Raw genomic sequence first — 23,663 nt, 5'->3', positions numbered from 1 at the left:
TCTATAAGTCTTTAGGATGAAACACTTTCAGACTTGCTTCTAGCATCTGGATTTGAGATTCTTCTTGTCTAAACATACAGTTCCAAAACAGCAAAAGACATAATAATGCATCAACTCTTAGGAAAAGCTTTAAGAATTGACAGCTAAAAAATATTAAAAAATATTCATACTCTTCAAATGTATTACTTCTATTAATTACATTATACAAGTATGATCTTTAATCATTACAAACATGCAGTTTAGCAAACAGTTAGTGAAAGGTTCAATGTGTAAAAATTAAAATTTATGAACTCAATTTAAAACAATAAATAATGGGGACTTAATCTTTAAAAATAAATCAATTCTTTTGATACAATCAACCTAAGACCCTCAAAAGAGCTAATTCTCCCAACAACTATTTTAGCTACATACAAAACTCGAACCTAAAAGAGCTTCTAACCAATCCAGCCATTAACTTAATCATTTATGAGGACCAATTTACCTCATTGCTGCAAGAGAATTAGTATGCCATAAAAAAGGCGACCTGGTGCATTACGCGTCCCCGCTTAGCTGCTCCTAAGACTCGAACCCGTGACCTCTTAGTCACACGATAACAACGTTCACCGTTACGCCAAGGCTCGCACTCAGAATTAGTATGCCATACAAAAGAAAAATATATTTAACACAAGTTTGCAGGAAATTTAGTCCAAACATCATAGACATAATAGTTTCATAAGCACCAAGAATCCATAGCTGATCTGATCGAGACAAAACCAGCTATTTACAAAAAGTTTTTGATTACAGGTTTGGAGAAATCAGCTATTGTATTGCATCCAAAAGAAACCAAATTAAGGACGATAATTTCATTAATCTAAATTCCTAACAAATTGCTAAAAAAGGGGAAAAAAAGAAAAAACTAATTCCAGTGCAAGCTATCAATATTAAGGCAGTTAAGCCATTTTCAGCAATACATCAACGATGAAATAAAGGGGAGGGGGGAATTGTTACATCCAGGCATATATCTATCTATCAAAATATAGCCTTGCTGACCAACAAACAACGGTACATGTTTCCTCCCAATATTTAGCCTCTGGTTTCCAGCGCTAACAGTATCTTCTTTCTCGGGCCCTGAAATCGCCAATAAATAAAAAACTAATCAACTATGAAGTTACAGTGAGGAAAACAATGACAACCTTAGTATCGTGCAGAAACAGAAGCAGTGAAAACTTAAGCAGGTACTCTGATGTTTTTTATGATATGCAAAATCCTCAGTGTATTTTGACCATCTAATCCAGACACTCATAATTTCGTGTTATTTTTATTCTTCTCTTGGCAAAATTTTGATAATCCAATTAGGCACTGGTTGATGAGTGCTCTAGTGCTCATGGATCAGGATTGTCAATAGAAAGCATTGTTTCATGCAATCAAACAACATATATTGTATGTACCATTTCTCTAATAAGGATTTTAGATCTTCAAGAAAACTGATCCCGCAGCATAGTAAGTTAGATAAAGAATTAATAGGTTTTACTCAAGGTATAAAAATTCTAATGGTTTTAACCTATGTTGCATGGAAACAGAAAGGGACACCAGGAAACGTCATTTCTAAAAAAATATAGCTAGGAAACGGTAATGGAAATGGAAAAGAAACGGAAATGGATACAAAATGCTACTGAAGAAGAGTTTCCATGCAACATAGGTTTTAACCAACCAAAAACCAAACACTTGTTCTATACATAGTTGATATAACTTGGACTCCTTGAAATTAAAAAGAAAAATCCTGAAACAATCCTGGGAGGCTTCTGGATGCTTCTACGAAAGAATTTCTCCCTAAATATTCTGCTACTTTGCACATTATTACTTTTAATTTCACTGTTGTGAATAAATAAATAATATCCCTCCTGATCAATCAAAGAACACAACAATATTGCTAGAATACAGTGCGTCATAAAAGTTTGAGGTCAGCTGATATTACCATTGGAATACCTATAGCCTTGAGGTCCTCATCATTCATGTGTATCAGAGCAGTCATATCAACCTGTAGACAGTAAAATAAAATAAAAGAGAAAGCACCTCAAGGAAAGGAACTGAATGAAAGCAATAAACATTTACAGCATAGGATTAGCTTACTTCCTCAGCTTGAAAGGTAATAAGATATTTTTCCAGGCCTATTGAATGCAGAAAACCCTCCACTGAAGAATCAGCCTGCACCTGACATTTAGCACTTTTAGATAAAGCAGCTCAAACAATGAGTTTATGGTTTTCAATGTGCAAGCCTCTTTAGGCACTATTGTGGTAGTAATAGTACCAACTAATGCAATAGACACAAAAAAACACAGGAAAACCAGCTTTTCAACAACTAGGAACATGCAATGAGTACTATGCAAAATAACAATTGCACTACATAGACTACATGATCATATTATAGTTTACAAGAGTTCTACTCTATCTTTATGAGTCAGATTAATAAGACATCTGAGACCAATTCAACTTTTCTAAGGAATGTGGATGCCAGCATGATTCTTCAAACTGCGGCTTTCCTCTTGCTAAAAGTGTAAGCCAGTTACAAGATCAATAAAAATGCAACACAAACTAAGGCTCAAACCTCAAGCATGCTAGAGGCTACACACATCTTGGGTGCATACATCTGACAGGTGGGCCAAAAAGAGATATAGCTGGAAAAATCCAACCTCACTCGTATTTCCTTAGGAAGGAAAAAAAATGCATTTAATATCCCCTTTTTTTGATTTTACAAAGCATGTGTTTCATGCAGGATATGTAATTGACTTCAAACAGACAGAATTACTAGATTCCATATGGAATACATCTAATAGAGAAAAGGATCAAGAACATAATATGGAAAATGTAAAAAACAGGCACAAGTCAAAAATCAAACTCAAAGCTTCACTGTTCTATTCCAAAGCTACCTTTTCTAAATCACATGCAAGTGCAGCCACCCAAATTCATTTGTTTTTATACTCCTAACCAATTATTAACCCTTGAGAGTAGTTTCTGATAATTCTTTGACAAGCGGTACATAATATGACCAGAAGGTGCAGGCTTATGTTAACTTCACACATAAATAGGAAAAGAGAAAGATATGCATGCCTTTTGCTGAGATTTTTTCCTAGGAGGTATGTTGGCGACTTTTTTAATTTCTGGCTCAGGAACTTCAACCGCAACACTTCTTCTAGCTGGTTTAACAGCCTCCGGTTTTCTTTTTGGTGGATCAATATCCATCTGTTGTGAGTTCATAGTTCCAGACAGCCTTTCACGTAGATCCCTCATGCCCGAAACGGAACTTTTTACACTTTGAGATGCTTGTGACGAATTTTTCTTTTGAAGCTTCAGACGAAGATCTTGACCACTGACTTTGCGATCTTCACAAGCCATTAACAAAAAGTCAAAACCAAATATAGTTGATTGCATCCAAGAATATCAGCAATTTTAGTTTCCTGTGATATTTTTCAGAGTCAATCCATACTTGAAACACGCGGTTCATCATCGTCATAGAGATCGTGTTCCCACTTATCATCTTGCCTCTGCCTACAAAATAAAACTTAAGCAATTCACTTCGTAACAGAGTTTGGACTTCACAAAATGACAACATACAAGCAAAAATAATAACATTGAGGAAATGATTGGAAGAATATAGCAATTTAAGAAACTTAAAACACTCAAAGAAAAAATTTAAGCTCTCATGGATTATAACCCAAAGAAAAAAAGAAGAAAACCAAAGCAAAAGAAGAAGAATGAATGTAGAATATGGCAAGTATAAATATCAAACTCATGTCCTGTAGTTGCACTTTCCAGCAAAATTTGCAAAAAAAATGGTTCTTCAAATTGAAACACCTATCAAATTAATTTCTGCAAATAAAAACTATAAATGATTAACCAACATAGGAACATCATCACAGAATATGTTTCTAGTGGGATAAAGTGTTTCTGTTACTTACCTAGATAAAGGATGCTAATAAAAACCCAAATTAGAGTTCCCTGTCCTTTTATGCATGAGTTACATACATCCCAACAGTTTTTCAATATTCACACACAATAAATTCTTTATAAGTCAAGAATTAGAGAAAAATCAAGTTAAATACCTGAATATTTAAGACCAGAGTGTGCATTAACTGAAATCAAGGCATGTGCTACTTTAACTCATGCAGCATTCTTTAAACGTAATGCGAGTAAGCGAGGCATTTATCAGGAAGAGGGGAAAAAATCAAGCCTATATGTCGAGACTAGAGTTCCACTCCCAATTGGATGCAACCATACTTCTAATGCAAAATGTGGGAGCGATGGGAAGGACGAGAAAAACAAAAGAGCTTCTATGAAGAACGATAACCGAAAGGACGACGTGGTATAAATAAATAACCAAGAACAAGCTTAGCACAACTATACCAACAATGAGAAGCAACAAAAAACCAAATTGATGTAAATGCAAATCAACGCAGAGAAGGAAAACGGGAGTACAGGAGAATGCTCAAAAAACAGAAAACAAAAACCTTTTGCCGGTAATTTGGCGCCGTCGCGTAGGGTCTCCGATAGAATTGCCATTGAGACGATCCTTTATAGACCTACCAGAAGCAGCCTCCACACGATCAGCATACATCTTAACCGAATCGTAAACCCTAACCCTAAATTGGGATGCAGAGATAAAAACAAATAGAAAATTGATAGCGAGTGGGAGTGGGAGGTAGGGAAACAAAAAAATCAAAGCCCTAACTGGGAGTGGAGAGGTTTATTGCTTTCTTTGCCGATTTTGATTTCTCTCTCTCCCTGGTCAGAGAAAACTCGTTAATAGAAGTAGAACAGAACCAGAAAAAACATATATTTCTTTTTTTTTCTAATAAAAAGGAGAGCAAAATATATAAATTACATTTTACTTCTTTTATATATATATATATATAGTTCCGTTGACCAACACTCGGTGACTATTTTATACACTCCGGTACCAAAATTAAAATACAATCAGAAAAAAAACGATGAGTAACCCTATTATCTCGAAACCTAGTTTTACGTTTTCAACAGCGATGTCCATGTGAGTCGCCAGACTGACGTGGTTCTCGACTATTTAATCAACCTGTAAATTCTAAAAAATCTTTCAAGGAATCTTTTGTTAGCAAGGATCTCTCAAAGAAAGAGAGGACTCTCATCGATCTTGTAGGCTTGGCTATTATTGAATTGATTAGTGATAACTTTTAGAGCCTTAACCTGACCCTTACTCAAGTTACTAGAGGAATAGACACATCCCTCGAAACAAACATTTATTGCGAAGTAATTGGGAAGAAACTTGAGATGCATTGCTTTGAAAAAGAGAGCTTCAGAGTTTTGGAAACCAACATGTGATTCAAAGTAGGGGTGAGTATGACCTGGTTCAGTTTTTAAACCGAATCGAACCAAATAAGAGTCATTTTTATAAACTGAACCGAACCAAACTATTTCGGTTCAGTTCTATTCCATACCAAATTAGAGATAATTAAATAATGTTCTCTGGATTTTTTTTCTTAATTTTATAATGTTTTACATTTAATATCCATTTATCTGGAATTTTATAATGTTGTATAAATTATAAAAAATCTCAAACATTAATGTTCCTTTCTTTTCTTATAATGTTTGGAACTTTTGGTTTTTTTGTTTATAAATTATACAACATCTCAAATAATAATTCTAAATTAATTTAAGTTTTTCTTTTTAATAAGCAAATAATATAATAGTACTCCAATTCTAATAATACTCTAAGCTAGAAAGGAGGCTGAGGTTTCTTCAGTAGCCTTGCCTGGGTCCAGATTTGGGGCCCTGATGATTGAGGAAGTTCAAGAGTCAGACCAAGATGAGAATCATATGGATGAGAGTATTCCAGGATTAGAGTCTGTAGATCCAGTCGAGAAGGTGGTTGAATCTGTGAACCCGCTTTTTGTCTCTAAGGATGAAGCCCAGGGGGGGACCCTGACCCTTGCAGCTAGAAGGATGAAGAATTCAAATGAGGTTAGTATTCCTGTTCCTGGTATTGATCCTGGGATTGGGAAATCTATGGGAGTTAACAAAACTAATATGAAAAAGCTTAAAGGAAAACAAAAAAGTGGCCTTAACACTTTGGCGTTTCCAGATAAGAGGGGGCCCGGGGGTACCTCGGTAAGGCTCTCAGGAGCCCCTAGTAAATACCTAGCTTAGGGTAGGGGTGTGGTCAGTTGTCCTCCTTTCTATGGATTTGTTATTTTGGAATGTTAGGGGTGCGGCTAGCAAGGCTACCCGTATCCATATTAATGATCTTATTAAGCAGTTTAATCCATCTTGTTTTGCTCTTTTGGAAACTAAGATTAGTGGTGAGAAAGCAGATGAGGTGGTTAAGAAGTTTAAGAGCTGGCACTGTGTTAGATCGGAGGCAACTGGCCGGGCTGGGGGGATTTGGCTTTTTTGGAGGCCAGATCGGATTCATTTTGATATTCTTAGCATGGATAAGCAGTTCATTCATTGTAAAGTGAGTATTTCCGGCAATACTCCCTTTTTTATTACCCTTGTGTATGCTGACCCTATCTTGTCTAATCGAAAACGGCTCTGGGAGGTTCTCTATTCTATGAGTGTCAGCATTTCGGAGCCCTGGTTTGTGGCGGGTGACTTCAATGATATCGCCTTTATGAGTGATCAGAGAGGGGGATCCAATCATTATGTTAATCGCTGTCTGCATCACAAGAATAGTATGGATTTATGTGGGCTTTCCGATCTGGGGGCTTCTGGTCATAAATTCACTTGGAAGCGTAATAATACTTTTGTTCGATTGGACAAAGTCTACGCTAATGTTTTAGCTCTAACTTCCTTCCCCGAGTGCTCTGTGTTGAACCTCCCATTCCGTCATTCGGATCATTGTCCTATTTTGTTTAGACTTTTGAGAGGTAAGCATCCTAGGGGTAAGAGACCGTTCCGGTATCAGTTGGCTTGGGAGTCCCATCCTAAGTTTAAAGAGTTCGTTCATGAGAGTTGGAGACCTCATTCGTATGTACTGCAAGCTGCTGAAGGGTTCAGGAATAAGGTGCAGGGGTGGAATAGGAATGTGTTTGGGCATATTATCAGAAGGAAGAACAAGTTATTAAAGAGGATGGAGGGCATTCAACGCAGGTTGGAGGGGAGGTTTGATCATAGCCTTGAGGGCCTCCTCAGAACCCTTCAGAAGGAGCTGGAGGCTGTGCTTAGGCAGGAGGAGTTCCTTTGGTTCCAGAAGTCTCGGAAGTCCTGGATTAGAGATGGCGATCGTAATACCAAATACTTCCATCTCTCTACCCTGATTAGAAGGCAGAGAAATAGAATTGAGGCCATTAAGGATTCTAATGGTGATTGGGTTTATGAAGATGAGGTTATTCGAAACTTAGCCCTGGATTTCTACAGAGAGCTGTTCAAAGAGGAACCTGTTCTTTTGGAGAGGGCTCACTCTATTGCTACATTTCCTTTAATCAGTGAGGATTGTAGTCAGGAGGCCTTTCAACCTATTTCCCGAAAAGAGATTGACCAAGCTATCTTCAGCATTGGGGCTTCTAAAGCTCCTGGGATTGATGGTCTTCCGGCGGGCTTTTACCATAAGCATTGGGATGTAGTGAAGGAAGGCATCTATAATTTTGTCTTGGGGGTGTTCAGTGGTTCGAAGGATGTTGAGCTGGTTAATAGAACCCTCCTGGTTCTGATTCCTAAGATTGATAAGCCTTCTTCCTTTTTGCATATGAGACCTATCAGTCTTTGTAATGTTCTTTACAAAACTGTTACAAAGATTATGGCTAATAGAATCCGTGGCATTCTTCCTGCGATCATTTGTCAGAATCAGGGTAGCTTTGTGCCTGGTAGACAAATGATGGATAATGTGGTGATCGCCCAAGAGATGGTCCACACGATGAAGATTAGGAAGGGGAGGAAAGGCATTGTGGCTCTGAAGCTGGATTTAGAGAAGGCCTATGATCGAATTAATTGGGATTTCTTGATGGAGAGCCTTGAGAGAGCTAGAATCCCGGACAGCTGGAGAAGTTTAATTAAGGTATGTATTTCTTCTCCTGTGTTTCAAGTTATGGTCAATGGGGATATGTCGGAGGAATTTTCCCCGGGCAGAGGAATCCGTCAGGGGGATCCTATGAGCCCTTTCCTTTTTGTTATTGCTATGGAGAGGCTCTCTCACCTGATTCAGGATGCGATTGATAATGGGAGTTTCCACCTTGTGGCGATCAACAGCTTCTGTCCCCAGGTGACTCACTTATTCTTTGCAGATGATGTCCTTATCTTTCTTGAGGGTAATGAGGAGCAGTTGAGAGTCATTATGGATATTCTGGATTGTTTTTGTTCGGCCTCTGGGCAGAAGCTTAATATCCAGAAATCTAGGATGATGTGCTCTAAGAATATGAATCAGAGAGTCTGTAAGAGATTAAGTGATCTCTCAGGTATTCCTCTTACTGATTCTCTTGGGAAGTATCTGGGCGTTCCCCTCCATAGTGAGCGTGTGTCTAAAGGCTCCTTCAAAGAGACTTTGGATAAAGCTAATTCGAAGTGTGCCACTTGGAAAGCCAAGAATCTGTCTCTCGCTGGCCGCCTCACGTTAATTCAATCTGTTAATTGTGCTGCTCCCAATCACATCATGCAGGCTTGTAAGCTTCCGGATCCTGTGCTTAATGATCTTGACAAGATTAACCGTAGGTTCCTGTGGGGGGAAGCTGCGGAGGGCAGGAAGATCCATCTTGTGCCTTGGAGTGAGGTTTGCCAGCCTAAAGATTCTGGGGGTCTGGGTATTAGGAAAGCAAAGGACAATAATAAAGTTTTATTAATGAAACTCCTTTGGCGTATGTGGCAAAACCCCTCCTCTCTTTGGGTTCGCCTCCTTTGTGGTAAGTATCGGAAAGACAAAATCTTCGGGGGCCCGAAAGAGAGAGTTGCTAATTGTTCCTTCCTCTGGAAAGGACTTAGTGCTGTGTTTGATGAGTTCTGCTCGGGAGTTGGCCTGGAGGTGGGGAATGGTAAGTCCATTAGTTTCTGGTTTGATAACTGGATTGGGGATAAACCGTTAATTGAGGTGTGTTCTTCCCCCCCGCCTAGTGATATACGCAACTGGAGGATTGCCGATGTGGTTGACTCGGAAGGGGACTGGATCTGGTCAAAGTTTGATACTTTCTTTAGCCTTGAGACTCTCCTTAGAATGCGGGGAGTGAAGGTGAGTAATCAAGAGGAAGACTTGGATAGGCACTGTTGGGCGCTGACTAACAATGGAGTTTATTCTTGCAAATCGGCCTTTGAAGCTTTCTCTCTCTTTAGATCTGATCCTCCCTCGGATGTGTGGAAGTCGATTTGGACCCTTAAAGTTCCTTTCCGTATTAGGAGTTTCCTGTGGCTGGGCGTTAAGGACAGGCTTCTTACTAATTCGGATAGGCACAGAAGGCACTTGGCTGATTCTGGAGCTTGCAGTAGATGCAGAGGCCATGTTGAGACTTTGTGCCATGCTCTTAGAGATTGCTCTAATAGTAAAGAGGTTTGGAGGAAAATTCTCCCACACCATATTTTCTCTTCCTTCATGGCACATTCTGAGGTCGACTGGTTCTCTGATGGTGTTAGAGGAAAGTTGCTTCCATACATGGAGCATGGTGACATTTTCTTTGCTATTATCTGTCACCAAGTTTGGAAATGGAGAAACGAGGAGATTTTTGGAGATAAAACTGTTTTTATGACAAACTTAGCTGATTTCTTCTCGAAAAAACTTTTCTCTATTATCGATAGTTTCAAAGGAGAGTCCCTTGCCAGAGCCTCTCAGTGTTGTGATGTCCATCTCGTGGGATGGAGCAGGCCAAGAGAGGGGGTTGTGAAGCTGAATACTGATGGTTCCTGCCTCAGTAACGGTAAGATTGCGGCTGGAGGTGTGCTTAGAGATGTAGGGGGCGTCTGGCTTTCTGGGTTCTCCCAGAATTTAGGGTTGGGTTCTTCCTTTTCTGCGGAGCTCTGGGCTATTCTTACTGGAATCAATCTTGCTAAAAGGCTGGGTGTTAAGAGGCTCTCTGTGGAGTCTGATAATTTGGAAGCAATCAAAATGATTTCTGAGAATCATTCTATGGGTCTTAACAGTCGCAACCTCATCAAAGCTATTATAAGGCTTTGCTCCTCCTTTGAGTTCGTAGAGTTCAGACACATTTTTAGAGAGCAGAATCGTGTTGCTGATCGCTTGGCGGCGGCGGGCCATGAAGGGACGTTAGGCGTTACTACCCTTCCTGTTTCCCCTAGTTTCATCTCTCATCTTCTCTTAGAAGATAGGATTGGGGTTAGCTTCCCTAGGCTAATTCCTGGGTAGTTTGTTGTTTTCATTTTTCTTTTCCTTTTCTACCAAAAAAAAAAATAATACTCTAATTCTTCTTTCTCGACTTTTATATCTGCTAGGTTATTTTTAATATCCAAATAATATTCTAATTCGATTTTTAGGTTTTTTCAGTTTATACCCCAAACCAAAAATCGAAGTTGCACAAAAATGAGAACCAAACCAAACCAAATTGCAATTTGGTTCGGTTTTTTCGGTTTTCGATTTTCGGTTTTTGGTTCGATTTTGCTCACCCCTAGAAGGTTATTGGATTGTACAAGGATACTACCTAACAGTCTATTCTTGGACCTCAATTTCTACCCGTCTAATTTTATTGTAGATTCTGCCATGGTTTAGCTAAGAGTGCCCGAGTTACCCCTACCTTTTTATGAGGACCTATTGCTTGTTATTGGAAATATGTTGGGGAAGGCAGCTCATGCTGATAAAGCTACTACAATGGTTTCCCGGAGCCATTTTGCTAGAGTTTGTATTGAAGTTGATCTTACATTGATATTGGTAGCTCAATTCTAGTTAAATGGTAAATTGTATACAATGGAGTATGAAGGGCTCCATGTTCATTGCACAAGATGTGAGAGTCATGTCCATGCTAAAGAAAGTTGTAGTTTTCCTAACGTGTCTAATCATGTTGCTATTTTGAACATTGTGGACTGCCTCCTAATACTTCTAACGAAGGGAAGAATGTTGTTAAACCTTCTAATTCTATTGGCACTACTTCTAATGACACTACCCCCTCCTTCTCAAGCGGGACCAATTAATTCTGAATATGACCATTGGATGATTGTGCATAAGAGGAAATACTTGGGTAAGAAACAACTAATGATGAATGAGGACAAGAATAAAGACAATATTGTTGTCTCTAGGGTTGTTCCTGAGGTTTTGAAACCTAAGTTTTCTTACAAGTCAAGTAACAAAGGAGGATCCAGAACCAAGAAGACTCTAAGCTCATCGGCCAACCATGCCATTAAAGGAAACATCGGTTCCTCACCCTCTCGTGTAAAGAACCTTAATGTTCACCGAGCTCCTTTTTTACACTAGTATCCATAATATCTTTAGGGACTTGGCTAGAGATGTTGGAGATAGCTCTATGGACCTTGATATCAGACCAAATGGGGAACCACATCTAGAGGGAAAATGAGTCGGGTTGAGCTTCTCACACAGCGAGATTAGATTCGCTTACTGTTGTTGGTTTTCCACTAGACTTGACAGTATCGAGTGTTGAAGTTGTGAATAATAACCTAAGCACCAACACCAAAGATGTCCAGTCACACAGACTGTGATTGATGATATGGTTAAGAACGAGGTTGATAAGACTTAATCCTAATTTCATGGTTTTTGTGAGTTTCCTCCTTTTATCATTTATTGTTCTTATGATATTGGAATTGCTTTGGAGTCGATGGTAAGGAGTTTCTTTGGACTCTTCATTTCTTAGTTAATAAGCATGATCCTACTATCTTGATTCTTCTAGAAACCTGACTATCGAGAATTCGAGCTTCAAGCCTTTGTAGGAAGCTTATTTTTCTAGCATTGAGGTTGATGAGGCTAAGGGTATTAGTGGTGGTATCTGGGTGTTCTCGCATAATGTGTTATGTGGTATTTCTAGGATTTAATCTACTATGCAATTTCTTCATCTGCAACTTAAAATGCTTACTAGTAATTTAAATAGTACTTTGTTTTATTTAACTATGGTGTATGTTCATCCTCAAATGGCTTTTAGGAGGGATTTTATGGATGATATGAAAGACCTTAATGATGGTGTTTAAGGACCTTGATCTAAGTATGAAACATACTCTATAAGAAAGAAGCACTGATTGAGTCCTAAAGAGCAGTGTTGAACCAGTGTGTGTTGGTTGTTTTAGATGATCAACTTTCAACTTTTTTTTTGTTACTTTTGTTATGTTAGGGTGAATGGCTCTTTTTGTTGCTTTATGCAAAAGGCATATAAGCTTAGTATGTTATGTTTTTTATTTCTGAAAATACAAATCGCATTTGCTCATAACTTCCAAATTCTATTGCATATTCTATTGAATGCATTGAGACATATATATCCTAACATCTTTTGAATATTGCTATAAGTGTGACATTAGTAACAAATTCAGAAAAGCAACTCTTCTAGGGGAGCTAAGCAAAAGTAAGTGCAACAATTTTGGGGGAGCAAGACACCAACGTTCCTTCTCTGAAATTTTTGTCAACTTCAAAAAGGGGAAGATTGTTGAAATTTTCCATAGAGTTTTTGAATATGATAAAAATAAGTTAATCAGAACCCCAAATAAACAAACTAAGGCTCAAATTGGTTTATTTACTAATCTTGTGTGTTAAGTGTATTGAACTAAGCTGTAACAAGGTAAAACAGAAGAGGCTTGAGATAAATAAACCTTCATTATTTGTCCGGAAGACCATATCCACATTCGGAGTCCGCAAGACAGAGGGGATAAACAGCTGGCACGCTTATTCTCAAGGATTGATCTAAAAGCATAAGTAATACAGTGGGGATGTCAGGTCAACGTACCTCTTCCATAACAACAGACAGAAAATGTGGCAGAATTACACGGCCTAAGACTAAAGTTGTGGACGTGTGGCAGACCTTTCCACCTACTAGACAAAAAGGTGCCAGGAGTGGACAAGACAACCTCCGTTCTATCAGAACGGTAACTTCAATTTCAAACGGATCTCTTGATTCTGTATGCCTATAAATAAAAGCTCACAAGCTTCACTTGAAGTTGACGAAATCCAAAAGCTCTCAAGCAAAATCAATCTTCAAAAGCAATATTCAACCATTCAAGCATTGTTCTTATTTTTATTCGTCCAAAGATATTGTTTAGATCTTCATTTTATTTCTTGCAAAAGAAAAATCATTGTTCATAATATTTTTCATCGGAAGCTCTATTGTTTGCTTCGGTAATAGGCAAGCAATAGAAGTATAGATAGTTGAGTGATTCTAGAGGAAGGTACTTTGCAGAGGCTCTATCTATTTGTATAAGGTTTGTGCTCTACCTCCGAAAGAGTGCTCTAGTGGATTAAAGCCCAGAAGAAGGTATTCTGGGGACTGGAAGTAGGCTGAAGGCCAAACCAGGATAAGTTTGATGAGTAACTATTTTCTAATCTCTGACCTACTGCTTCTGATTATTTACATGTTATAACTGATCTTGCATAAAACCGTGTATCTACCTCTGTCTCATCATTTATTTATTTAAGTAGTGCATTGTATTCTGTCATCTGATAAATTTAACATCAAGCTCGGAAGGCAATAATTGAGATCAGAACTGTAAGGGTAAACAGTTTCTGTCTACCTTAAGCCAGCCTCTGATTCCAATTATTGTGCATTCTACGAATCTTGTGCTGACTAAGTGAGAATTCATTAAAACAAATTTTTTTTATCCAATAGTTCCATTCACCCCCTTTGGAACTAATACTATCTCACTAGGGACCAACACCCCCCCTCCCTTGAAGGCCTCCCTATTAAGTGGCCCTATATTTGGGGATCATCGATCTACCCCCTCCTTTTTTAGGGGTGTGCCTATAAAAGGAGGCACACCCTAAGATTTAGGGGAGGGGATGGGGGAAGAGGCAAGTTAGAAAGAGAGGGATAAAAGAAAAAAAAAAAAAAGAAAGAGAAAGAAAAGGGCTTAAAGCGCCTTTTGGCCCCTGATCTATCCAAAATTTATGCATTTGGCCCCTCATCTATTATTTGGTCATATTTGGGCCCTGACCTATCAAATTAGATAAAATTCAACCCATATTGAATGAAAAATTAATTTTGTTACAAAATTAATAGCAGTCACCAATATAAAAACGACACATGACACATGAATAAAATTAATTTTCAACTAGAGATGGTAATAGTAACTATTTTACACAGTGAAAAAAATCTTAAAAACTTTTCTAATGTTCCGATAGAGTGAAAATTAATTTTATTTATGTGTCATGTGTCATTTTTGTATTGGTTACCTCCGTTAATTTTCCAACACAGTTAATTTTTCATCCAATATGGGTTGGATTTTATCTAATTTGATAGGTTAGGGGTCAAATATGACCAAATAATAGGTCAGGGGCCAAATGCACAAATTTCGGATAGGTCATGGGCCAAAAAGTGCTTCAAGCCGAAAGAAAAGTCTAGAGAGAAAGCCCCCAAATCCAACACATTTCATTCCGACTAAAGGCGCCAGACGTCAGAAATCGGAAACATCTAACATGGATGTCCGTGCTAAATCTGCACAAGATATTGGAGACATGCTCCAAGAATAACACACTGATGGATATAAAATCTCTCACTTTTGAGTATTTATTTATTTTTTGCATTTTGAAATTCATTAAAGTTATCCTTTTAAAATTTTTGATTTATTTATTTTCCACATTTCAAAATGAATTTTACAAAATAAATTATTGATGAGAGTTGGCCAAGAGTCGCAACTGTTATAGTCATGACCTTAGCCACAGCTCGACGAGCTAATTTAATGTCCTACCGATTGCAAGGAATGGTCGTCCCAAAAGGATGGGACCAAATTATATTCCTTTATGTCAAGGATCAAAAAATCTGCAGGGAAGATAAATTTATCCACCTTAACTAACACATCCTCAATCACTCCCTTAGGTCGAGCTATGGACCTATCCGTCAATTGGAGTGTCATATTTATGAGTTTTGGTTCACCCAATCTCAGTTTTTGGGTGATGATGGCGAAGCATTGCTCCGCCAAAGCCACAACATCATTTTCTCCCAACTTCTTTTTCTTTGAAAGCATATCCTTTAGAAATTCAGCATAAGTGGTTATTTCCTCTAATGCCTCTGTCAGTGGAATATTTATTTCTAATTTTCTAAACAGTTCCAAGATTTTTGCATATTTCTTATCAAGCTTAGCCCAATTTTTGAGGAAATGACAATTTTGGCACAAAAAGCTTAGCTTAATTATTAACAATTTTAGCATTATCTAAAGAATTTGGAGTTTTAATTTTGGAACCATAGTTGCTTACCTCAGGAGGTGGTGCATTTTGCACTTGTGATGGAAATTTTGATTCCACCTCCTTACCATTTCTTAAGGTAATTACTTGAGTTGTCTCCCTTTGTAGGATCTTTGGGTTCTTCTCCATTGTACTCAGGAGAGAACCTTAGAGACACTCTTGCATTGGTTCATTTGAGCCACTTGGTTTCTCAAGCCCTTGCAAAATGCCTCATTATTGGCAAGTCGTGTTGACATGTCCTTTAAAAAAAGACAACAATGTGTAGTCTTGTGAATTACAGAGTTGTGGTAAAGCTTGGCTTACTTGATAGTACGAGGACATTCCCAGTCCTTGTTCCCTGTGCTCATGAACAAATTCGGCTGGCCCTCAACACATTTTGGTCATTATCATAAGACATATTTGGATGTTAAGGTCTCCTCCAACCATTATTATTGTAAGAATTATAGGAGTCTTCTGGTTCCGCAGCAGCAGATGAATCAGGACTTTGCAGCAGCTTCTTCTCTAACTGAGTCTGCGATTTCTCTTATGAGATTTCTTTTTAGTTAGAGGTCAGCCCAAGACGCTGGCATGAAGGCAACTTATGCTTTGGTCAATGCTGGGTTAAGTCCCTTCTCCTGTTAGAATTATACCTTTGATTTCCTCTCACATAACTTACATTTTCATTATCTCCATGGAAAGGATTTCCATCTTGACAATCCTTCCCGAGATGATCTCCACCATAATGTGTACATGCAAGCACTTGTGCGGGTTGAGTGAGGCTTAATTGTGCCATCAAGACATCAATCTTCTTACTTAGTTCAGCCACGAAAGGATTGAGAGTCTCTTTCTCCATGACATAGACATGTTTTCTTGTTGGTCCGAAAAGTTTCTCATCTTGTCATTATACACTTTTTCTAGCTCGCTCATTGATCATGTCATAAGTCGCGTTCACCCAGTTCTTAACAAATCACCACCTGCAGCAGAATTTGTAGTAGCACGATTATGTGGATTTAAGTCGTGATAAAAAAAACGCTTACCAAAATGTGTTTAGGGATGTCATGGTGCAGGCACATGCAGAGCATCTTACAGAAACATGCCCATGAAGCATGTTGGCCTTCATTTTCCAACTATAGGAAGTGATCTTGTTCCTCAACATTACCATCTTGGATAGGGGAAAGTAGTAGGATAGAAATTCCTACTCCAACCCCTCCCAAATGGTATAGATACAGGTTCGAAAGAGCGGGCCAATCCAACGCTTGCCCCATCATGGATAATGGAAATAACTTTGAGACGAACAATGTCCTGGGGACTCTATTCATTCTCGAGGTATCTTCCCATATAAGAAAACAATCGAGATGTCCATTAGGACTTTCATGAACATCACCTCCAAATAAGCCAGTTTGTTGGATGAGATGAATCATGCTTGGCTTAATTTCATAAGAATTGGCTGGGATATTACGAGCAACAATCCCGACCAAGTTGTGATATCTGTGGAGAGCTAGAATCTCGCTCATAAAGCGGCTACCTTGTCCACCATTCATATTATCATTGTTATCGAGGCCTTCCATTACTTCTTGAGGTTGAATATGTCTGTTTTTCCTTGACTTGGTAACAGTACGTTCAATTTCAAGATTAATAGGAATTAAAGATGCACCTTTAGACCTTGTTTCTATAAGCTAGGATGACAAATAATTTACAAGCATATAGTTTTCACAAATATAAACATATCCATAAAAATTGCTTAAACTAACAACAATTTTTTTACTTCAATCGACATGTCTCAAGCCAATACTCAAAGACTCACTAAAGAATAAGCGCACCTGTGATTATCAAGCAATAATATGGAGACCAGATTAAGCCAACTCGGTCAACTATTGGACCCCAAACCCGAGTATAGGAAGCTGGTGCTTTTCTTGCATAATGAACTGAAAGGATCTCAAAGATAAACCTATTCTTCAGGTTCAGGTTCTATTTCAGCATATGATCACTCTATAACTTGGTCATCTCAATATCTAATATGTTTTTATGACAGTTTACACGGTTCGAGCGTGGAAGCTTAGCAATGGGAATAAGATTCAACCACTTGCGTTATGGATGGAATAGCTGTGAGTCAGTTCACGACAGATTGGGCTGCCTTCGAGGCGATGCCATTCAAACAGAAAAATCTTTAAGCACAGGGATCCACCCCTAATCAATCACCCCCATCCAGAGTTTTAAAGAAGGCAGCTCTCAAGGACGGCAGATTGAAGAGCTGCACTAGTTTTCAAGTTGTGACAGCAAAGATATGAAGGCAACAAATGAAAATGAAGGACGAGAAAGTCACCATGATGTTGTTTCCAATGAGCATTCACAACATAATCAAGCCGCAAGTCCCCACCGGATTCACTGGTAATGGAGTACTCCCGTGCGTAAAGGACCTTAAGGATATGGAGGAGTCTTGCATTGTGAAAAAAGTGCAAGAAGGGATGCAGAGAATAGATGATGAGTATGTGAGGTCTGCAATCGATTGGTTACAGGTTCACAGAGGTGTGCCCTGCAGACGGAGAATTGCATGGTGGAGACTGAATCTAGAGGAAGATGAGTTTTCCTGGGGAAAACTTGGATGCACCAGTCCAGTAACAGACAAGCCTTTTTTTGTCTTTCTGCTACCAGATGTACAAGGTGAAGGAGGACTTAATATATGCTTACAACTACCAGACCGAATTCGTGCAGTTCAGCAGACTGATAATGGAAAATAAGAGCTAGATATTTGGCATAATACTACTTTCATGTGTTTCTGGTAACTTGACCAAACTGGCCTATAATGATGGTTTGAGATCTTCATACTCGAGACAAATCTGTAAAGAAAAACGAACATCGTTTTCTAGGAAACATGTTGAAATTAATATATACAGCACATTCATTTGAAAAAACTCTGTTCGACATAATTGTCTTCTACAACCACAAGGAATCCAGTATAATGACAGTATTGAAATTTGTAAAAGATGGATTGCAACATTTTCCTTTTATTGTGCTCCATTTCATTCACTGCCAAGGTTTTCTCTTAGTTTGCAGAAGCAATTCATCGCAAAGCTGAATACAGCGCCAAGTTTGTTACCCAGAAGAGAGAAGACCATAGTAAGGATTTGTTATTGCTGACCTTATTTCAGATCCTGCTGCGTTTAATAGTGCAATATCAACCTTGTCACGAGGAAGAAACAAGAACTTGCCCCCATCAATTCTCTCAAACCCACAAAGTTCAAGAAGGTCAGTACCTCCATCCAGTCTTCCAACTCTATCCTGTCACCATATTAGCGTAAACACTATTAGGATGTATTTACATATATTGGAGCTCTGCGGATTCATAGAAAAGCCCTGCAAGTTCACTAATCTACAATTTGAATATACGAGATCCCACTCATTAATTCAGGTTACTTAGAATCATCCCATGACAGACTTTTGAAGTGACAGGTGAACTCCTTACTGCTGTTGAATTGAGGCATTTTTTCTCTTCAGCTCTCAAAAGGACACGCCAAAAAGCAAGTCATTTAAATGGACAGCTTTTTTGCTGTACTGAAAATTAGCATGAGTTTTGAATTATTGTTCTTGTTATTTCACTTTGTCGATTATGAACTAGTTCTGTCAAACTTTAAGGCCACTGAAGACCCAAAAGAAAGAAAATTTACGGAAAGAAACAATCCGCTAGATTTCCATCACATCAGCAAATGGAATTTTGGCTGAAATAACATCGTCTTATCATTACTTGCTAGTGAAAGGACACAGTCCTTTCCAAAATAGTTGATCAATCAAAGAAAACCTCACCTGGAATAATGGATTTGTGATTCTGATCTTCCTGAATTTTTCAACATCAGGATTCTTAGCAACATTCCCAACATAAATCAGAAGAGTCTGGAAGGCTCTTTTGACAGCAGCAGCATCATCCTATACCCAAAAACCATTACACAAAAAATATGCTAATTAATTACAAGGAATCCAGTCCATAACAGAGAGAGAAACACAATTCGTAGTCATAGGAAGCAGTATGGTTTATGCACAACGTCGTGCAATTCTTCTTTAAATTTTTTCTCCATCCAGGATTACTTTTTCATTAAAAAATAACTGGTGCAGAATCACAAGTTCACATATAACTTTTTGTTTACTTAGAAGTCACTAAACCTTATGATTGCGCCTGAGAGACCTTAAGCATTCTCTTAACTGTTCAGCCTTAGGAGAAGAGTATAAAAGGTTCTGCAACTCATACAAAAGAAACCAAAAGATCATCATTATCAGCTTCTATCTGTAAATATAGATGATTTGGTAGATCCAGAGTTCCAGATAGGTAAATAATACTATACCTTTTTTTCCTGTACAACATTTCTGGAAGGATTTGGAGCTGAATGGCTAATTAAGGGCGGCAACCCAAGCACCCTCCTTCTTTCCGCCTGTGAAAAGGTGAAACATTTTGAAGACAAATTAGGCAGTAGGAAATATTTGTGAAATTGATAAATACTGAATAAAAGCAATGGATTTCCAAATTCTTCATCAAAATATGCATCAATGATCAAAAAGGATATTTGTTTCTTGCCTTTGCATTGTTTATATGTCTTTAATGCATACAAAAGCAATTGAATCTCCATGGTATGGACCGTTTCTTTATCCCTACGCATTTTGTTAATCATGTGATGGCAACCAAAGAATGTGCTGCCATACCTTTTCATAAACTAAATACTTGAAGTATTGACTTGTTTGTATTCACAAAGAACAAATATGTTGGTCTAATGATTCCAGTTTTACTTTCAGTTACTGGAAACCTAAAATCTTTATGTCTTTTTTTATCCCTTTCATTTCAATTTTGGACTGAAGCTTATATTAATTAATCCCAGAAAGTGCACTTTTAGATGTTGGAAAGAAAATATTTTTTAGAACTTTGAAATAGCTAACACAACACCTTATCAGCCTCTACTTTCTGACGAACTTTCTCCCTTGCCCTTTTCTCTTCCTCCTTATCTGCTTTCCTCGAGGCTATATTACTGGCTTACAAATATCCAAAAAGGAGGAATTCATGTATTGAGACAATTGGGATAAACTGATATAATAATAAGATGCCTCAAATACCAGTGTAACAAATTAAGAACATACCGTTTTCTTTCATTATCCTCTGCAAATCTTTGTGCGTCAAGGATTTCCTTACCGGCACGAATCCTCTCCTATATAAAATTTTAAGGCATGTAATACACTAAAAATCATAGTGAACCATCTAACCAATCAATTGCTTAATCATATTACTTTTGCAAACTCAAAACATATTTAACACTTCTTATTTTTCTTATATTTTCGAGCTGCAAAAGATTAGCATTAAATGTTTAGAAAAAGAAGCAGAAAGGACTTTGCCAAGAAAAGTGGAGCATGATATACACGAAGAAGAGTCATCAAATAACAGAAGGAAGACAGAACCATCAACTAACACACCTTCTCCCTTTCTCTTTCGAGTCTCTTTTCTTCCTCTTCTTTTATTTTCTGTGCTTGACTCCTAAGAGTGAGCAGCCATTAGAATAAATCAAAATAAGCAACATTAAAGAACAAAAGGAAAACAATCAGATATCCAGAGCATCAAAAGTTGAAGGATCCAAAATCAGAAAAATATGCTGCAGAAGTAAAGGGTAATATAATTATAATTGATAGCAAAGGCAACAGAACTTTATCATGAGAAACAATGAAGAACAAACCTTAATTCTTGCACTTTATTCTGCATTTCCTCAGTAGTTTGAAGTGGTCGAGGAGTCTCAATATCAATGTTCATTGCTATCTGGATTTAATCAAACAGTTAAAGACACTTAACTTATGTGACAATATGCACAACAACAAGGTCATAGTTTTCAATTCCTAAATAAAATGATGCAAATTTATCTGCTTAATGAGTGATTTCCAGATCATCGCCAAAAAATGTAATAAGATCATCAATGCCTAACTTCCTATTTCTAGAATGGACCATGCGATAATATGACGACTGAAAAGCATGCAGACGTATTTCAGTGTCAAGAAAGTTGACTAAATTACCAAATAATGAGATCTAATCAACAATGAACTGAATAAAAAGAGACTCTTGGTCGCTTCTATGTTGCCTACCCTATAGCATGGATCATAAAATAAAATATCTCCTGTTAGCTCCTTAATTAACTTTACAAATTGGAGGTCAAAATCATGTTCTAATATAACCACTATAGAACATGTTGTTTTCATTCTATAGCAATATTGAACATCAATATCAGTTTGGAAAGTAATAGCCGTGACAATTGACAAACTGCAAAACAACCAATGTCTATAAACTATACATACACTAAGTTTTTATTCAATACCAATTAGAGTTGATAAAAGATTCCTGTATATACACATATATAATTTCTCCCCCATAAAAATGAGAGAGCATTTAGTGATGTGATTAAAGAGAAAAACAAAATAAAAAATCAAATCATCATGGAACTACAATTAAGAAAACTTTGTAATTTCCTGTCAGCTTTTTAATTAGAAAAAATAAAAAAGAAATCGTACCAATGCCATTTTATCAATATGTGGATCATTCTCGTGGTCGATTATCCAGTTTATAGCAGCCTCAAGGTTAACATTGCCTAAGAACGAAAAGATCATATTCTCAAACATGAAAGAGTGAAAAATATGAGTACGTTTCCTTCAGAACAGGAAGGCATCTGATCAAGCAAAATAGTAATTACTGAAAATATGAACAGAAATCTAAAGTTGATCATCGCTTTTAAATTCCAAAATTTTTAAACAATCTATTCAAATTCCCCTCAAACACGCTCAATCATTTGATCGCCTATTTTTGGAACCAAACCCTCAGCTTCTCCGTATGGCACAAATTTTGCATTGAAGATCAAAAAATAGGCTAACCTGAATGATGAAGAGCCCTTGCTGCTCGAGCAAGTGGAAATCCCATATCTTCAAGCTGCCAAAGCAAATGCTTGTTTACTTCCAATACTTCATTGTCTGCTAAAATAAGTAAAAATGGATAAATAATTGATGTCAGAAAAATCAATATTTAAATCAATTTGGAAAAACAAATCAATGTAATACATACCTGTTTGCTGGGACTGCATCGGAGAAAGAAGATGGAGAGAATTGGGGTTGAAAGATGAGGCGGAAAGAGAGGTATAAAAAGGTGAAGTAGGATCGTGAAGGAAGATAAACGAAGCCCTAAGATGTACGCCATTTCAGAGAGTGAATTTTCGCAATTTTTTTGATTCCTACGGATTCCAACAACTACAGAAAGCAAACAAGTTATACGATTTGTGTATTTTCTGTTGGTTTTCTTTCGCGCGACGAAAAGAATTGACATTCATATAAGACCCTTTCGCCTTCTCCCGCCAAGTTTTAGCTTTTTAATTTGTTTTATTTTTAAGATAGTCAATAAATAATTTATTTTACTTTTTGGAAGTATTCCATTCAACCTTGTACTTGCCTTAATTTTCTATTAAATCAATTTAAGCTAGCAAATCAACTCATTGTCGAGAATTCAATAGTATAACTGATAACTTGCTGGATCCGCTTTGATATCCTTTGCCGGAGTTACCTGCAAAACAAAACCGGAGACAGGATCTCCGGAAAAACTCTCCGACGATCAAGTCAGTTTTTATAAGGATGAGTCTATAATTTAGCAATAGCTTTGTGGAAAAAATATGAACGTACCTCCCCCCTTATTCTTAAGGCCTTTTATAGGTGTTTTTTGGGTAACCGCCGAGGGCGGTTACTCCTTAGTGGGCCACGTTCTGAGGGCGGTTACCCCTTTTTAGGCCATGCCCCTTTCATGGCTTTCATGGCAACGAACGTGGTTTTGAGTGGGAGTTCTGACGCTCCGTCTAGGAATTCGGGGCGGTTTACTCGTTGTGCCCGCTTCCTTCATTCGGGTCCCGTCCAATCTTAGCCCATGGGGCTTTAATATGGGCTGGGCTTGCGAAATGAATGTAACCCGTTTTGGGCTTCGCGGGTTATCATATGCCTCCCCCTTGGTCTAGCAAGAGCCCTTTTAGGGTCTTTTTATAGGGGACGCTTCGTCTTTGTCCGATTATTTCAAAGTTTTGAATTTGTGCATTTCCCTTCTTTCGTTTTCTCCGGCGTCGACCTTTTAATTCCGTTACTTCTTTTCCGGCGTTGACCTCTTAATCTCGTCACTTCACTGTGTTGTCTTTTTCATGTAAGTTTTTCTTTTCACATTTGTTCCTTGTTCGGCTTTTTGCTTCTGTTTTCCTTTTATCGATCATGTCAGACCTCGACTTCGCACCGTTTGACGACGATTATGTCCGCGAGGTCGAAGAGATTGTTGAGGAAGCTTCAACCAGCTCTCCTGGGTGTAATTCTCATCCCTCCGACTTCCTTCATCTGGCGAATACAACCGACGAGGGTTTAGGTTTTGACCCCAAAAAGTTGATTC

At 37.9% G+C, this 23,663-nt stretch overlaps 2 protein-coding genes and 1 pseudogene across 6 annotated transcripts; 1 reads left to right on the top strand and 2 right to left on the bottom strand.

Moving 5' to 3' along the window:
* Nucleotides 1-679: 679 nt before the first annotated feature.
* On the bottom strand, nt 680-5,269 carry LOC136229350 (uncharacterized). 4 transcript variants are annotated; one of them, XM_066018073.1, is made up of 8 exons: nt 5,000-5,269; nt 4,706-4,758; nt 4,485-4,556; nt 3,464-3,525; nt 3,088-3,359; nt 2,110-2,190; nt 1,955-2,017; nt 680-1,107 (listed from the first exon to the last, which is right to left on the bottom strand). In XM_066018073.1, the coding sequence occupies exons 1-8, from the start codon at nt 5,018-5,020 to the stop codon at nt 1,063-1,065; spliced, it is 669 nt and encodes a 222-aa protein (XP_065874145.1). In that variant the 5' UTR covers nt 5,021-5,269; the 3' UTR covers nt 680-1,062. The 4 variants fall into 4 exon arrangements, with proteins under 4 accessions (XP_065874145.1, XP_065874146.1, XP_065874147.1 ...); XM_066018074.1 differs by having other exon boundaries at nt 2,110-2,184; nt 5,000-5,261; XM_066018075.1 differs by having other exon boundaries at nt 4,485-5,260.
* Nucleotides 5,270-17,331: 12,062 nt separating this feature from the next.
* On the top strand, nt 17,332-17,986 carry LOC136229737 (acyltransferase GLAUCE-like; annotated as a pseudogene).
* A 130-nt stretch (nt 17,987-18,116) lies between these two features.
* On the bottom strand, nt 18,117-22,487 carry LOC136230633 (uncharacterized). 2 transcript variants are annotated; one of them, XM_066019760.1, is made up of 11 exons: nt 22,314-22,487; nt 22,127-22,225; nt 21,770-21,846; nt 20,947-21,026; nt 20,690-20,750; nt 20,360-20,427; nt 20,169-20,250; nt 19,576-19,662; nt 19,397-19,468; nt 19,043-19,162; nt 18,117-18,520 (listed from the first exon to the last, which is right to left on the bottom strand). In XM_066019760.1, exons 1-11 carry the CDS (start codon nt 22,330-22,332, stop codon nt 18,335-18,337), a joined length of 951 nt encoding a protein of 316 aa, XP_065875832.1. In that variant the 5' UTR covers nt 22,333-22,487; the 3' UTR covers nt 18,117-18,334. The 2 variants fall into 2 exon arrangements, with proteins under 2 accessions (XP_065875832.1, XP_065875833.1); XM_066019761.1 differs by having other exon boundaries at nt 22,127-22,222.
* Nucleotides 22,488-23,663: the final 1,176 nt, after the last annotated feature.

The sequence above is a fragment of the Euphorbia lathyris genome, chromosome 5 (assembly GCF_963576675.1).
Source record: "Euphorbia lathyris chromosome 5, ddEupLath1.1, whole genome shotgun sequence".
Lineage (NCBI taxonomy): Eukaryota > Viridiplantae > Streptophyta > Magnoliopsida > Malpighiales > Euphorbiaceae > Euphorbia > Euphorbia lathyris.
The sequence above is the reverse complement of the archived record's forward strand: the minus strand, read 5'-3'. Positions and strand labels throughout refer to the sequence as shown.